The sequence below is a fragment of the Callithrix jacchus genome, chromosome 8, assembly GCF_049354715.1.
Source record: "Callithrix jacchus isolate 240 chromosome 8, calJac240_pri, whole genome shotgun sequence".
NCBI lineage: Eukaryota > Metazoa > Chordata > Mammalia > Primates > Cebidae > Callithrix > Callithrix jacchus.
Genome location: NC_133509.1, coordinates 20884940 through 20898384, shown reverse-complemented (window position 1 = coordinate 20898384; position 13445 = coordinate 20884940). Strand labels below are relative to the sequence as shown.

The window sequence follows — 13445 nt, the reverse complement described above, 5'->3', positions numbered from 1 at the left end:
GCCTCTTGCCACCTCCTGCTGGGAGCTGGGCGCAAAGAGATGAGCCACGCATGGCCCCTGCTTTCAAAGAGCCCTAGATGTAATGGAAGAGCAAGCCTGCAAACGGAGACATTCTGGAAAGGAGAGCCCTGAACTGGGACCCGAAAAAGCAGTGGGAATTCCCCAGGGATTCAGGGTTGTAGGTGGTGGGGTACAGGGGACACTTGAAACAGAAGGGATAGGCTGGGTACGGTGGCTGACGCCTGTAATCTCAGCACTTTGGGAGGCTGAGGTAGGCAGATCCCCTGAGGCCAGGAGTTCGAGACCAGCCTCGCCAACATGGAGAAACCCCATCTCTACTAAAAATAAAAGATTAGTCGGGTGTGGTGGCACATGCCTATAGTCCCAGCTACTCGGGAAACTGAGGCAGGAGAGTCGCTGGAGCCCAGGAGGTGGAGGTTGCAGTGAACTGAGATTGCATCACTGCACTCCAGGCTGTGCAACAGACTGAGACTCCATCTCAAAAAAAAAAAAAAAAAAAAAAAAAAAGAAAGAAAGAAAAGAAAAAGAAACAGAAACAGAAAGGAAAGCTCCTGCAAAACGCATGGAAGTTTGAAACACAAACGCCTGTTTGGGAACTAGTTTTGGTCATTTTCAGATTTAAGAGAGAATTCATGAGAAATGATGCCCAAGGAGTGTTCTGAGACAAGATCCTAGCTAAGGAGATTGGACCAGGTCCGTGAGTGATGGGAAGTTGGTGAGGGATTTGGAACCAGGGAACAGCACAATCAGCTGTGCATGCTGGGACAGTCATTCTGACAACCTAGGGGCAAGAGGCCTGTGGACAGTGGCTGTGGGATGCAAAGGAGGGACTTGAGCCAAAGACCCTGGAAAGCCAGTGCCTGGAGGTCAGGGAGCAGGGTGATGCCTTGAGTGACAGCTGGAAAGGCTGGTGGATCTGAGATGGTGGGGGCAAGAGGGAGGGGGAGAGCTGGAGAGCAGGTATGAAGAGGGTAAAGGGAGAGCCAGCTAGGTCTTGAGCAATGGAAAAACATGCCAGACTCCCAGCTGGTAAGGTGAAAAGAGCAGAGCTCCAGGTGACCTCGCTGGGCCAGTGCCCCTGACCTCAAACTTAAACCATCACAACCACTGTGCTGGCCCCTGTGTACCCATTCTGTGCTCTGCTCCAACTTAGAAACAGAGTAGAAAGGGTGGTAATAGGGCATGGCTCTTGCAAAGCTTATAGTCTGTAGGGTTGAGGGCAGGGGCTGGAGGGGAGACCCAACTTCTTAGGGACTGTAAGAGGCCTCAGGAGCCTGCCATTCCCTCCAGCCTGCTCAGTACTCCCAGGCCTTTAGACAACCAGTCCATTAAAGCCAAATATGGTGGGCTACCATCTGCACAAGGGACCTGGAAGTGGGCTATGGCAGGATGGGGCTGCAGAAGCCAGAGGCGGTTGGCTGAGGAGGCAGGGCTGGGGAAGCTTTATTCATTTCTTGGCTTGCTTTGGAAGATAGCTTGCTTCCAGACTGCTCCCATGTCCTGTTGGAAGTAAATACTTCTCAGAGTAAATTCACAATTTGCATTCGGGTTTTCTCGAGCCCTGGAGAGGCAAGTTAATTCCAGGTACCTGGATCAAGGGGCCTGCGTGTTTCCGGACGCAGGACTGCGGGGCTCACCTTTGTGGTGCTCTGGGGCCCCTGTCCTCAGGTAGCTCTGTGTTATCCCCTTCTTCCTTACTTTCCCATGCTCCCCCAGGTCTGCATGTGAAATTTCTTTCTTTTTGTGCCAAAGTTCAGGCCTTCCTGGTCCACCTTGGTCACAGTGACTCTATGCCAGGTCCTGCTTGCTGGGCAGTGGGTTCACAAAGACGAATAATTTGCACACTATGTCCCAGAGAAACCCAAAGTCCAGATATGGCATGCCCTGCCTCCAGTGTGAGAGAAGGAATGCTGAGAAGGCTGATATAGCATGTCCTTGATCCTGGAGAAGATTCGCTTCCTGAAAACCCTGATGAGATCTTGCTCTCTCGCTCCGGCTGCAGTGCAGTGGTGCCATCATACCTCACTGCAGCCTCAAACTCCTGGGCTCAAGCGATCCTCCCGCCTCAGCCTCCCAAGTAACTGGGACCACAGGCAGGGCACCACCACGCCAGGCTAATTTTAAAAAATGTTTAGTAGAGTTAGGATCTCACTATGTTGCTCAGGCTGATCCTGAATTCCTGGCCTCAAGCGATCTTCCTGCCTGAGTCTCCCAAACTGATGGATTAGAGGCATGAGCCACCGCGTCCAGCTTCCCCTCCAGTTTTTCTAAGGCTGGGTAGGAGAAGAGGCAAGGAGGCGATGACCCCAGTGGGCTCCCGGTAACGGCGACCACACCCCTTAGTCCTCGGCCGCAGTTCGGTCCTCCCAACGCAGAGGGCGCCATGCAACGGCGGGAGCGGGCCCCTGCCGGCCTCCTCCTCCTCCTGAGCCCGCGCCGCCGCGGGTGGCTGCGCGGGTGAAGCCGGAAGCAGCAGTCAGCAGGGCGGGGCTGCCTAGGGCCCTCTGGTCAGGGCGGGCGCCGAGCGGAGGAGCGGGGCGTGTCCCCTGTCAAGAGCCATGCTCGGGAGGTCTGGGTACCGGGCGCTGCCCCTGGGGGATTTTGACCGATTCCAGCAGTCGAGCTTCGGCTTTCTGGGCTCGCAGAAGGGCTGCTTGTCCCCGGAGCGGGGCGGCGTGGGGACGGGGGCGGGTGAGTGGCCGCCGGGCACGGAGGACCTGGAGGGGCCGGCCGGCAACCTCCAGGCCTGAATCTCTACCTCTGAGGAGTCGGCCGGCCCGGCGCCGTCGCACCCTACGAGGGGGGACTGAGAAAGGGATAAGATGTGGAGACGGGGCTGGATCGGGCGCCAGGTGCTAGCGCCGATCCGCCCTCCCTAAGGTCACGGGGCTGTGGCCCCAGAGCCAGCCAGCGTTGCTCCCATCTTCCAAAACCTCACCTCACCATGTTTCTCCTCGGCCCTTACCAGCCCTTTAGGCCTGGGAAGACGTTTCAGGTTCCTATTTGGCATAGAAGAAACAGGTCTAGGCAGAGGAGGCCACCAGCACCCTAAAGGCATCTGCTGCAGAGAAATGGAAGAATTTTCACCCTAGGGTGCACCTCTAGAAGCCTGGGAACTAGACATCTCCTGGATGTGCAGGCCAAAAAGACAGGTCCTCAGCTGCCTGTTTGATCTGCCCTGCTTCTGTCTTGCCTTCAAAGTCTTCTGCGGCTCCTTTGGCCCAAGGCCAGATTCCATGCTGCTCAGCCTGACCACCTGACCTTGGATTTGATCCCTCCCTGGCCTTCCTGTCCTGACAGCTGTCCCTACTCAGAACTCTTTTTCAGAGGCCTAATGGATCACAGCCAGGGACAAAGTGGAGCCTCAGTGCTCTGGGTCTTAGCCCAGAGGGCAGGCTTCCTGGAAGAATGGAGCAGAGGCTCCTGACTGCTTCCTGTCCAGGGTTGGGAGAAGAAAAGCAGCAGATAACCTCATCCCAGATTCTGGAGCTGTCTCAGCTCCACTGCCATCCCGGGCTCCTGGTTCTCCAGGGGCCAGGACAATTGGCTTGGATAAGCCTCATCTTTCTAGCCCTGCCCCCGCTAACAATTTGCTTGAATTGAAATAGGCGTTTTGTTAATGGTCATTAAGGCATTAAAGTAGGGTGAGGAATTGAAAAAAATAATCTTATTCCTCATCTATGGCTCCTGTTGATGAGCCATTCATGCTTTATCCCTGTAGGCTGAGGCATCTTCATAACTCCTGGAAAACACACTTCTGGGGCTAATGGTATATAGGAGGAATGTGTTTTGCCAGCAGGATTCAGTGCCTGTTTACAGATGCTCAGGTGCTTCTGGCTCCTTGCCAGGTGTGGATAGGCAATACAAATCAAACAAGAGGATTGATCCCTCCCCAGTCCAGTGAGGAGAGCATCATCACATGGACTGGATTCTGAGACTGAATGGCTGTTGCCTGGCAAGAGAATAAGGCCTTGTGAGGGTTGTTGGACTTGGGACAGATGAGTGTTGATGAATGAGAGAAGGGAACAGACCCTAACTCACACCTGCCCAAAGATATGGGGATATTAGACAAGGAGCCAAATAGAGAACCCTGAGAAGGAAGGAGCCTCTGGAAGGGAAGGTGGGCGTGAGGTACACTTGCCTAAGTTCACTCTACTTGCAGCTGTTCTGGCAGGTCCAGTTGACCACCTTTGCTCTCACCGCAGATGCGCCCCAGAGCTGGCCCTCCTGCCTCTGTCATGGCCTCATCAGTTTCCTGGGGTTCTTGCTGCTGCTGGTCACCTTCCCCATTTCCGGCTGGTTTGCCCTGAAGGTAAGGCTGGCTGGGTCAGCCCCCAGGGTGGTCGGGCCACACTGAGAGCTTTGGCACTGATGAATAAATGTGCCTATACCCTGCCCCCTTTCCCTAAATAGTATTACCCCTTTGTGAAATGGGCTTGTCAAGGATCATTTATTCCCATTGTTAAGGGGAGGAAACTAAGGCTTGGGCTTGTCTAAAGTCACACTGGGAGCCAGTAGCGGGTAGAAACAAGTTCCAAATTCCTAAGTCCTGGCATCTGGACACTAGCTTTAAGGTGCCAGATCATCTTCTCTTTGAGTTCGACTAAATTGGAAATGAAAACACCCAACTTAGCCCAGCAGGTAATGCATAATAGGAATTCAGGCCTCATTTTCAACAAGGGGTGGTGCAGTGGGAAAACGATGAACTGTGGAGTTGCAGTTCAGCATCACAGGTGAAAGCTGTGGGGAAGGTGGAGTCCCAAGGAGGCCTTGCCCTTTGGCCCTAGGCAATAGTCACCTTCTCTAGACAGCCTCTGGGTTTGGTGTGGTCTGCAAGGGCGTCCTTAAATGGCCCGAGATCCTAGTTCTAAAACTGCTGCAGAAAGAAATGCTGTGTGAACCTGGGGAGGTTGCTTTGCCTCTCTGGGCCTTCATTTCTCAATCTGGATGTCACTACTTCTTTAAGAGGTCCAGGGACCTAAAGTAGACAAAGTCCTTTGCCCCGGGGTGCTACTAGGGCAGCCTAGCCTTTTCTCTTAAATAATCCAAGGACCGACAGTTTCCTGGTATGAGTCATGTTTAGCTTCAGACCACAGAGATGAAAAGTTTCTCTAAGGATCAAGTCAATACGGTGCAGTGGTTAAGACACATGGCCTTCGGAGTTATTCAGAGCTACACTCAAATCTTCCCGACTTCACGTAGGGGCTATGTGATTTGTGAGCAAATCACTTAGCTTCTGTGAGCTTTCATCTAAAAACAGAGCTAGGGATCCCTAACTGTGACCCAGGTGAGGAGGAGAGAAGGGAGAAAGGGACCTAGGCAGATGATGTTGGCCAGCCTAGGCTGACCACTTTCAGCTCTTTCCCTTGCTGTCGTGGACAGATCGTGCCCACCTACGAGCGGATGATTGTGTTCCGCCTGGGCCGGATCCGCACCCCCCAGGGACCTGGCATGGTGCTGCTGTTGCCCTTCATTGACTCCTTTCAGAGGGTGGATCTGAGGACTCGAGCCTTCAGCATCCCTCCCTGCAAGGTGAGGAGCTTCTCAGCTGCCTTGACAGGAATCAGGGACCCATCCAGAATGTATTGTGGTGCCAGGACCTTGGCCTGTGAGTCGCCATCTGGGGGAGAAGGGGGAAGAAGAGACCAAAAATTGATGGAGGGGAGGGGGACATCCTGGCTTCATATACCTAATCCTACATACTTGGGGATACCATTTGCCCTAGAGGAGCTAGCTGCCAAGCATGCGGGTCAAGCTGGCCCTTGGGGGCCTGAACTCCCTGCACCCCAGCCCCTTGAGTGTCTCTCTCTCTCATGGCCTCCCCCAACAGCTGGCTTCTAAGGATGGGGCTGTGCTGTCCGTGGGAGCCGATGTCCAGTTTCGCATCTGGGACCCGGTGCTGTCAGTGATGACTGTGAAAGACTTGAATACAGCCACACGCATGACGGCACAGAACGCCATGACCAAGGCCCTGCTCAAGAGGCTGCTGCGGGAGATCCAGATGGAGAAGCTCAAGATCAGCGAGCAGCTTCTGGTAGGCATCCCCTCACAAGACAGAGCTTGGACACTGGCACCGGCCCAGCTCCACCTGCTGGGTCACTTTGAGCAAAGTGTCAGACTGCTCCAGGCCTCAGTTTACCATATGTCCCAACTGTGTAACCACCTTTGAAAAGCCAGTGTCTGGGTGGGGCTATGAGTTGAGGAATGGCAGGTGGGCAGAGACCATAGTGATCTTGGGCAAACATTCCCTGAGAAGAGGAAGTGGCCCCGGCAGAAATTCTTGGGGCTCTGCCCCTGACTGCTGAGTTTTATCCTTCACTGCTCTGCCATGATGATACTGGCCTCTGCACCAGCTCCCATTCTGGGCCTGATTCATGGGGCAGGCAGGTGGGTAAAGGAGCAGGGATTCTCCCAGCCCGATTACCTGCTGGGGAATTCCATGCTCACCATGCAGCATGTGCCTTCTTGTGATTTGGGTTTCCTTGTTTGGAACAGAACAAAGGCGCGTGAGGACATCTGGATCTTTTGCCTGCCTCTTTTCCATGTGTATACTGGAGTTTGCCTAGAATCTCTTCTGCTATGAGTTGGGGTAGAAATACACATGCAGAGGCACGTCCCCTGCAGTCACACTCAACTTTTGCTTTCTCCTGTGTCCTGATAGGGGCATGTAGGTGAAGTTTCTCCCCTTTCTCTTGGCTCTGCTTTGCCCTGGGGAATTGAGATTGGAGGACAGGCAGGGGAGTGGGATACATGCCAGTCCTGGAGAGCCCACTGCAAGCAGTGAGGTGAAATCCCTGAAGAAATGCTCTCTGAGATCCTAACAGTAGCTCCCATGTGCATAGCAGTGTACAAAGTCCTTTTGTCTGGCCCAGCGTGTCTGAGCTTCATATTTTTGCTGCAAGTTTGTATTACTGTTTTATTTTGGAGGGAGGAAACTAAGGCTAACAAATAATTTGACTTGCCTCTGAGAGCTGTGGTCAAGGGCAGAGCTGAGCCAGAGCCAGACCACCTGCCTGCATCCCACCTGTCCCCACAATCCAGTGCTTGACCTGACACAACTCAGATAGCAAGTGGATAACAACTTTTACTCATCAAACCATGTCCCGTGTTAATTCACCTTTAGGAAAAGAAAATTGGTCTTGGTCTTGTTGCACATGGCTTTGGTATGAGAGTGGCAGTTTGGGGAAGTCAGTCCCACACCAGGATGTGAGTCATTTCGGGCCCATCTCCCAGTCTGAACGGGCACGTGGTAGAGTGAGATCTATAGCTGTGGCTGAGACAGAACCTCAGGAAGTCCAGCACAGTGCCCTCAGGCCCCGGCTCAGGTGTACACTTACTCACATGCCCCTTTTTGCCTGATTTTCTTCTACAGAGTCCCCACCTCTCACCTGCTGGACCCTCCTTAGCCAGTTACCCACTCCTTACCTGCCAGTGCTCCCGGCCAGCTTCCCCACGCCTTCATTGCCCTCCTCCAGCCCCCACCACTGCCCATTGCTCTCTGCAGCAGGCCTTGCCTCCTAATGCTCAGGAGAAAGACTCAGGATAAGCACTTTTTCTGCTTCCTCCAGTTTCACCCTGCAAACCTACCTGCTGCTGTGCTGCTTTCCTGCCTCCTTGCCTGGCTGCCTCCACTCTCTAAGGCTCATCCCTGCACTGCACAGTGCTCTGGGACCCCTGCTCTCCCAGGATGCCCTCCCTCCACTCCATGCACTCTCTCTGTCAGTTCTCCTTTCTGTGTAGAAATGTGCCCTCCCTTTGCCTCAGTACCCTCTAGCTCCCATTCTCTCTCCCCTTTTCCTCTGCAATACTTTCATCCATGCCCCCAACCCCTGCCCCCACATCCTTCATCTAGGTTTTCCTGGGCTCCGAGACAGCACTGGCCAACATCACAGTGACCTCTCACATGCCAGCCAAGTGGGCACCTCTCAGCCCTTCCCTTACATCACCTGGTGGTGGCATTTGCCATGGTGGACCCAGGCCCCAGTCCCCGGAATCCCCTGCATTTCCTCCTTGCCTGTCACCCCTGGTTACTGCCATTTGTTCTCCTGCCCTGTAGTTTCCAGGCTTTCATCACTGGCCTCTTCTTATCTGTGACCTCCCTGGAAGAGCTCATCTGCCTGGGCTGTCTGCTGCCTGTGGACACTTTATTCACAATGCCCTGGCCTAGCCCTGAAGCTCCTGTACCCTGGGCCATTTCTCCAGCTGCCTACTAGACAGTTGACTGCCCCACTTCAAGCTTACAGTAGTTTAAAAAAAAAAAAAAAAAAAACAGCTGCCATCCCTCCCCACCCTCGGTGTGTCCTCTAGTGGATACCACACTCATCCATTAGGGAGCCTGACTCCTCCCCGCTCCCACCCCATCTCATATCATTGCACATCCAGGCAGCCCCTAGCCTGGTGCTCACACTTCTCTAGTGCCCTGGTGTGGCTCAGTAGAGTTGACAGAGGCATGCCTCCCTCAGTGGATCTGGCTTCATTTTGAAACAATGTCTTAGTTGGTCTCCATCCTCCCCTCCGCCCCCTGCAATCCAGCATCCACAGCAGCTGGGAGGATCTTGCCTGAAAGCAAGTCTGCTCTGTCACCTCCCTGCTCAAACTTCTCTCTGGGGCTCTTTGTTGCCTCCAAATAAATTCAAGTAAGCAGGAACACCCACCTCTGACCCCTCAGCTGTCTCCAGTCCCCAAGCCAACACATGAGGGTCCAGCTAAATGGAACTCTGCTTCCTTGAAGCTCCACGAATATGCCAGGTTTTCTTGTCTGGGGTTTTGCACATGCTGTTCCTATTGCCTATAAGGGTCCTCCTCCTTCACCTGAGGACTCCCTCCTGCTAGCACCACCCCCCTCTGCTGGGGGCTTACCATGGGCCTTGCTTCTGTCTTGGCACTTACCACAGCTGAGTGGTCATTGCCCTCGGCCTGTGTTCCCAGGCTGGGAGGTCTCAACGGTGGTGTGGTGTCTCCATGTCCATGCACAGCCACACAGTCTGCCCAAAGGAGGTGCTCAGGAAGGGTCTGTTGTATGAATTACGTTTCTCCCCACACTGTCCCCCAGCTGGAGATCAACGATGTGACCAGGGCCTGGGGGCTGGAGGTGGACCGCGTGGAGCTGGCAGTGGAGGCCGTGCTGCAGCCGCCCCAGGACAGCCCAGCCGGGCCCAACCTGGACAGCACCCTCCAGCAGCTGGCCCTGCACTTCCTGGGAGGAGGCATGAACTCAGTGGCAGGAGGTACCCCATCCCCGGGGCCAGGTGAGGATCCCTGGGGAGGAGGGTGGGGGTACTTTGCAGCACGGTGCACCTTAACCCAGCAGCTCTGCGCATACACACCCTACACAGATGTTCAGCTCACGCTGACCACAGCCAAGGCAGTGAGAGGAGGCCAGGTGTCTGAATGTGGAGGAGGCGACAGCACCAGAAGGGCAGCTGGAGAGTTTTATGTCAGGCACAGTGGCTCACGCCTGTAATCCCAGCACTTTGGGAGGACAAGGAAGGTGGATCACAAGGTCAGGAGTTCGAGATGAGCCTGGCCAAGATGGTGAAATCCTGTCTCTACTAAAGATACAAAAATTAACTAACTGGGCATGGTGGCAATCACCTGTGGTCCCAGCTACTCAGGAGGCTGAGGCAGGAGAATTGCTTGAACCTGGGAAGCAGGGGTTGCAGTGAGCCAAGATCACACCACTGCACTCTAGTCTGGGTGACAGAGTGAGACTCCATCTAAAAAAAAAAAGTTTTATATCTGAGTCTGGAGTAGTTTAGAAACTGGGTTTGGGGTTTAGGCTGAAAGCTCAGGGGCACCTTTCTAGCAGAGGAGGAAGTTGAACAGAGGCCCAAAGGGAATGTAAGAGGAAACTGCCACAAAAGGTGTGGAGGACGCAGTGGGTGGTCCTGACCTTGGCAGCGCGATGACCACCTCTCTGCCTCCTTCCCCAACCCTGTTGGCCACCCCCAGCAGACACCATGGAGATGGTGAGTGAAGTTGAGCCGCCTGCCCCTCGAGCTGGTGCTGGGCCCAGTCTGAAGCAGCCTGTGGCGGAGGGGCTGCTGACTGCTCTACAGCCCTTCCTGTCCGAGGCCCTGGTCAGCCAAGTCGGGGCCTGCTACCAGTTCAATGTCGTCCTGCCCAGCGGCACCCACAGCGCCTACTTCCTGGACCTCACTACAGGTGCAGCTGCCCTCCCGGCCCCTCCTTCCCATCCAGCTTGCCAGGTTGCTTGTTACCCACACCCATGGTGCTCTTGTAGACTGTCCCCTGCTCCTGCCAATCATTTGGGGTGAACCCATGGCAGGCAGGGGCTCTGACACTATTTCCAGGCAGTGACTATCTATGCCCTGGTTTCCCTGCCATCTGCAGGACAACGCAGCCAGGCTTCCAACACCCAGCAGCCTGTCCATGTTACAGGTGCTGCCTGCCAGGCCCTAAGCCAGGCGTCACCTCACCTACTTCTCACCATGAGCCTATGTTATAGGAATTTCAGCATCTCTAAAGGGATCAGCATTATCACAGATTTGGAAACTGAGGCTCCAAGAGTTCACACAGCCAATAAGACTCAGAGTATTACAACCTGAACTCTTAACCAGTACACTCCTCCCAATGGCAAATGCCAGCCCCTCCCTTCCCTGATAGCTCTCCTTCATGCTACCCATCCCCCTACTGACACTTGACTTTCTTTTCCCCCACAGGACGAGGAAGGGTGGGACACGGGGTGCCTGATGGCATCCCTGATGTGGTGGTGGAGTTGGCTGAGGCAGACCTACAGGCCCTGCTTTGCAGGGAGCTGCGGCCCCTGGGGGCCTACATGAGTGGACGGCTGAAGGTGAAGGGCGACCTGGCGGTGGCCATGAAGCTGGAGGCTGTGCTCAGGGCCCTGAAGTAGCAGTCTTGGCTGACTTTCCATAGACCAGTCCCAAGCCTGACACCAAGCCCAAGGGGCCTCTTGGAGATGTTCATCTGGACCACGGAGAGTTGAGGCCCAGCCAAGAGCCCAGGGATGGAGGCTGGGGGAGGCTGAAGGCTGAGGGAGGCTGAGTCCAGCTGCCCTGCACATCTGACCTACAGTGGTTCTCTGGACAAGCCTTTGCCCATCCTGGTCCCCGGCTGAGTGCCCAGCCCTGAGCTGGGTGCATGGTGTGATGCCAGGAGAGCCAGACCACCCTGCCCTGCCCTGCCCTGCTGGCTCCCTGACTGGAGAGGCAGGACCCACAGAAACAGCCTGACAGCAGCTGATCTGGTCCTTGTGTAAGGGACCAAGCATGTGGCCCAGGCTCTAAGCTCTGGGGGAATTAGAGAGGGAGGGGAACGGGAGGGAAGGCCGGTGGAGGTCACTGCGGTGGAGTTATCTGGGTATCCTGGCCAGCCCACCTTCCTGGCTGCAGTCCAGGGCCAGGCTAGTGGGAGTGGGCACAGGAAGGAGCAGGGCCTGCTATTCCCCTGGCACTGCTCCCAAAGACATCTGACTCATAGGCCAGCTCCGTCCTGCATGCCTGGTGAGCTGGGGCCCAGGGCAGCATGAAGGAGAGCCCTGCGTTCTGTGCTTCTTACCAGAGGTTTGCAAGCCTCAGACAAATAAATGTGTTTACAATGTATAGAAGAGAAGAAGCCAAGCGGGGGTCCTGGGAGCATGAGGTGGCCTAGGAGGGTCCACAAGGTCCCTGCTGCCAGCCCAGGCAGGGATCGACATCCTGATGGCCAACACAGACTCTCACAGTATTTGAAGTTCTTCCTCCTGAGTGTCTCAAAGTCCCTGGAAGCAGGGGTGGGTCTGGGTGGGGAGTTCTGTGTTCCTGTTTGTAGTGGGGTACAGGTTCACTGGGAAAGGAAGGCATGAGTGTGCCAGAGCTGGTCCTGCAAACACTGAGGGTCAGGTTGGGGACCTCATGTCCCATTCAAGAGAGGAGTTGGGGCCACTGCCAGCTGCCCTTCCTGGTACAGTCCATCGCTGCTTCTCCCTGGATGACAGGAAGGAAACAGTCATCGAGGCCTGGCCCCAGGGCCAGCCCAGCCCTGCTTTCTGCTCCAGTACTCCAGCCCAAACCCCAGGCCCCAGAGAAGGGGGCATCTGACTTCTCCAGTCCTAAGAAAGGAATCTTACTCCCTGGAGAGGCTTCTGGGAAGAACAAAACCATGAAAATCAGAGCCTTCCCTTAAGAGCACCCCCCAGCCTGTCCTCTGGCACCACATCTTCCCTCTCCCCGCAGGGGTCTTTCCCCTTCCTGGGTGCCTGGCTCTGTCTTGTTTGCTCTCTGCCCCTGCCTTTAGGAGACACTGCCTTGTCCCTCATCCTGGAGGTCCTCCACCTTGCCTGAGGCACCTCCCTAAAGCCCAGCATAGACTCCTCTGTCACTGCCATGGCCATTGAGGTTCAGGTTTCCAGGGCCCCTTCCTAGAGTCCCAGCCTACTACACCTGCCGCTGCTCCTTTGCCCACTTGGAGGCCTCTCTTAGGTCCTCCTGGGGCTTTCTAGCTGAGGCTGTCCATTCCAAAGCCTGCCTTCCAGTCCCTGCAGCCACCCTTTGAGGCCCAATGGGACCTGTCCTCTATGCCCTTGACCAGCTCTCTGCACCCATTCTGCATTGTGTGTTTCTGCTCCTTGCATACATGTCTGCCCTCCCTGCTGGACTGGGAGCGTCCTGCATCAGCGTTTGTGGATTCCTTCCATTGCTATTACATGGTGTGAAGGGCTGCCCAGAAGACCCCAGGCATTTTCACAATGAAAGCTGGCACTGCCCCTTGGCTGGGTTGGGGCTGGGGGGAAAGGGGAGACAGGAAAAATAAGATCACAACTTACGGGAAACCCAAGCTCTTCTTTGCTTTGTGGGCATGGGAAGATCAACATAACGTTTAGAGGAAACCGAAACTTTTCTGTGTGGGTGGAGAGTAAGATCTGCCCCAGCCATTAATCCTTGGCCAGCACTCCAGAAACGGGGGCCCACGGGTTCTATGGCCCCTGAACCACGGAGGACTAAGCAGACCCTGCAGTCCATAGGGGAGGGAGGACAAAGGCCACCTAAAGGGTCGGTGTGAAGAAGGAGGAGGAGGGTGTGTGTCAATCAGAGAAGGCTTCCCTGAGGAGGGGATGTCACGCCCACCCCAGCTACCAGCTAGGTGGACAATGAGAAGAGATGGGGAAAATCATTCAGCAGAGGGGAAGTGGCTGCAAGGGCACAGCTGGAAGAGGCAGCCAGGCAACTGGACTTCAGGGAACTAGAACCTGAAGTACAAGACAGGCAGCGTATGGAAATAGTAACCATTACTGTGTGCCAAATATGTCCTTATACTGGACTAGATTCATGTATTATTTTTTTTTCAAGATAACCTGGTGCATAATGGTAATAGTTATAGTATGCTGGTTAATATATTAATACATAATGTGTTATTCTGATGTTATTTGAAAGTATTTTTTTTTTTAATTTTTGAGACGAGTC

The 13445-nt window shown here is 54.7% G+C and overlaps 1 protein-coding gene across 22 annotated transcripts; it reads left to right on the top strand.

Moving 5' to 3' along the window:
- The first annotated feature begins 2507 nt into the window (after window positions 1-2507).
- Window positions 2508-11606, top strand: STOML1 (stomatin like 1). Of its 22 annotated transcripts, none has more exons than XM_078333636.1 (8): window positions 2508-2590; window positions 2990-3173; window positions 4227-4333; window positions 5404-5553; window positions 5852-6055; window positions 9074-9269; window positions 9976-10185; window positions 10704-11606. In XM_078333636.1, exons 4-8 carry the CDS (start codon window positions 5425-5427, stop codon window positions 10895-10897), a joined length of 933 nt encoding a protein of 310 aa, XP_078189762.1. In that variant the 5' UTR covers window positions 2508-2590; window positions 2990-3173; window positions 4227-4333; window positions 5404-5424; the 3' UTR covers window positions 10898-11606. The 22 variants fall into 22 exon arrangements, with proteins under 22 accessions (XP_078189762.1, XP_035115079.1, XP_078189763.1 ...); XM_035259188.3 differs by having other exon boundaries at window positions 9973-10185; XM_078333637.1 differs by having other exon boundaries at window positions 2990-4141.
- The last annotated feature ends 1839 nt before the right edge of the window (window positions 11607-13445 follow it).

What these genes read in the sequence shown, in the direction of transcription:
- STOML1 (XM_035259183.2), top strand. Translation starts at nt 2,580, where the DNA reads ATGCTCGGGAGGTCTGGGTACCGGGCGCTGCCCCTGGGGGATTTTGAC. An exon ending in TCAGCATCCCTCCCTGCAAG is followed by an intron (nt 5,554 to 5,851) that starts GTGAGGAGCTTC and finishes CTCCCCCAACAG; the next exon opens with CTGGCTTCTAAGGATGGGGC. An exon ending in TACCCCATCCCCGGGGCCAG is followed by an intron (nt 9,270 to 9,972) that starts GTGAGGATCCCT and finishes GGCCACCCCCAG; the next exon opens with CAGACACCATGGAGATGGTG.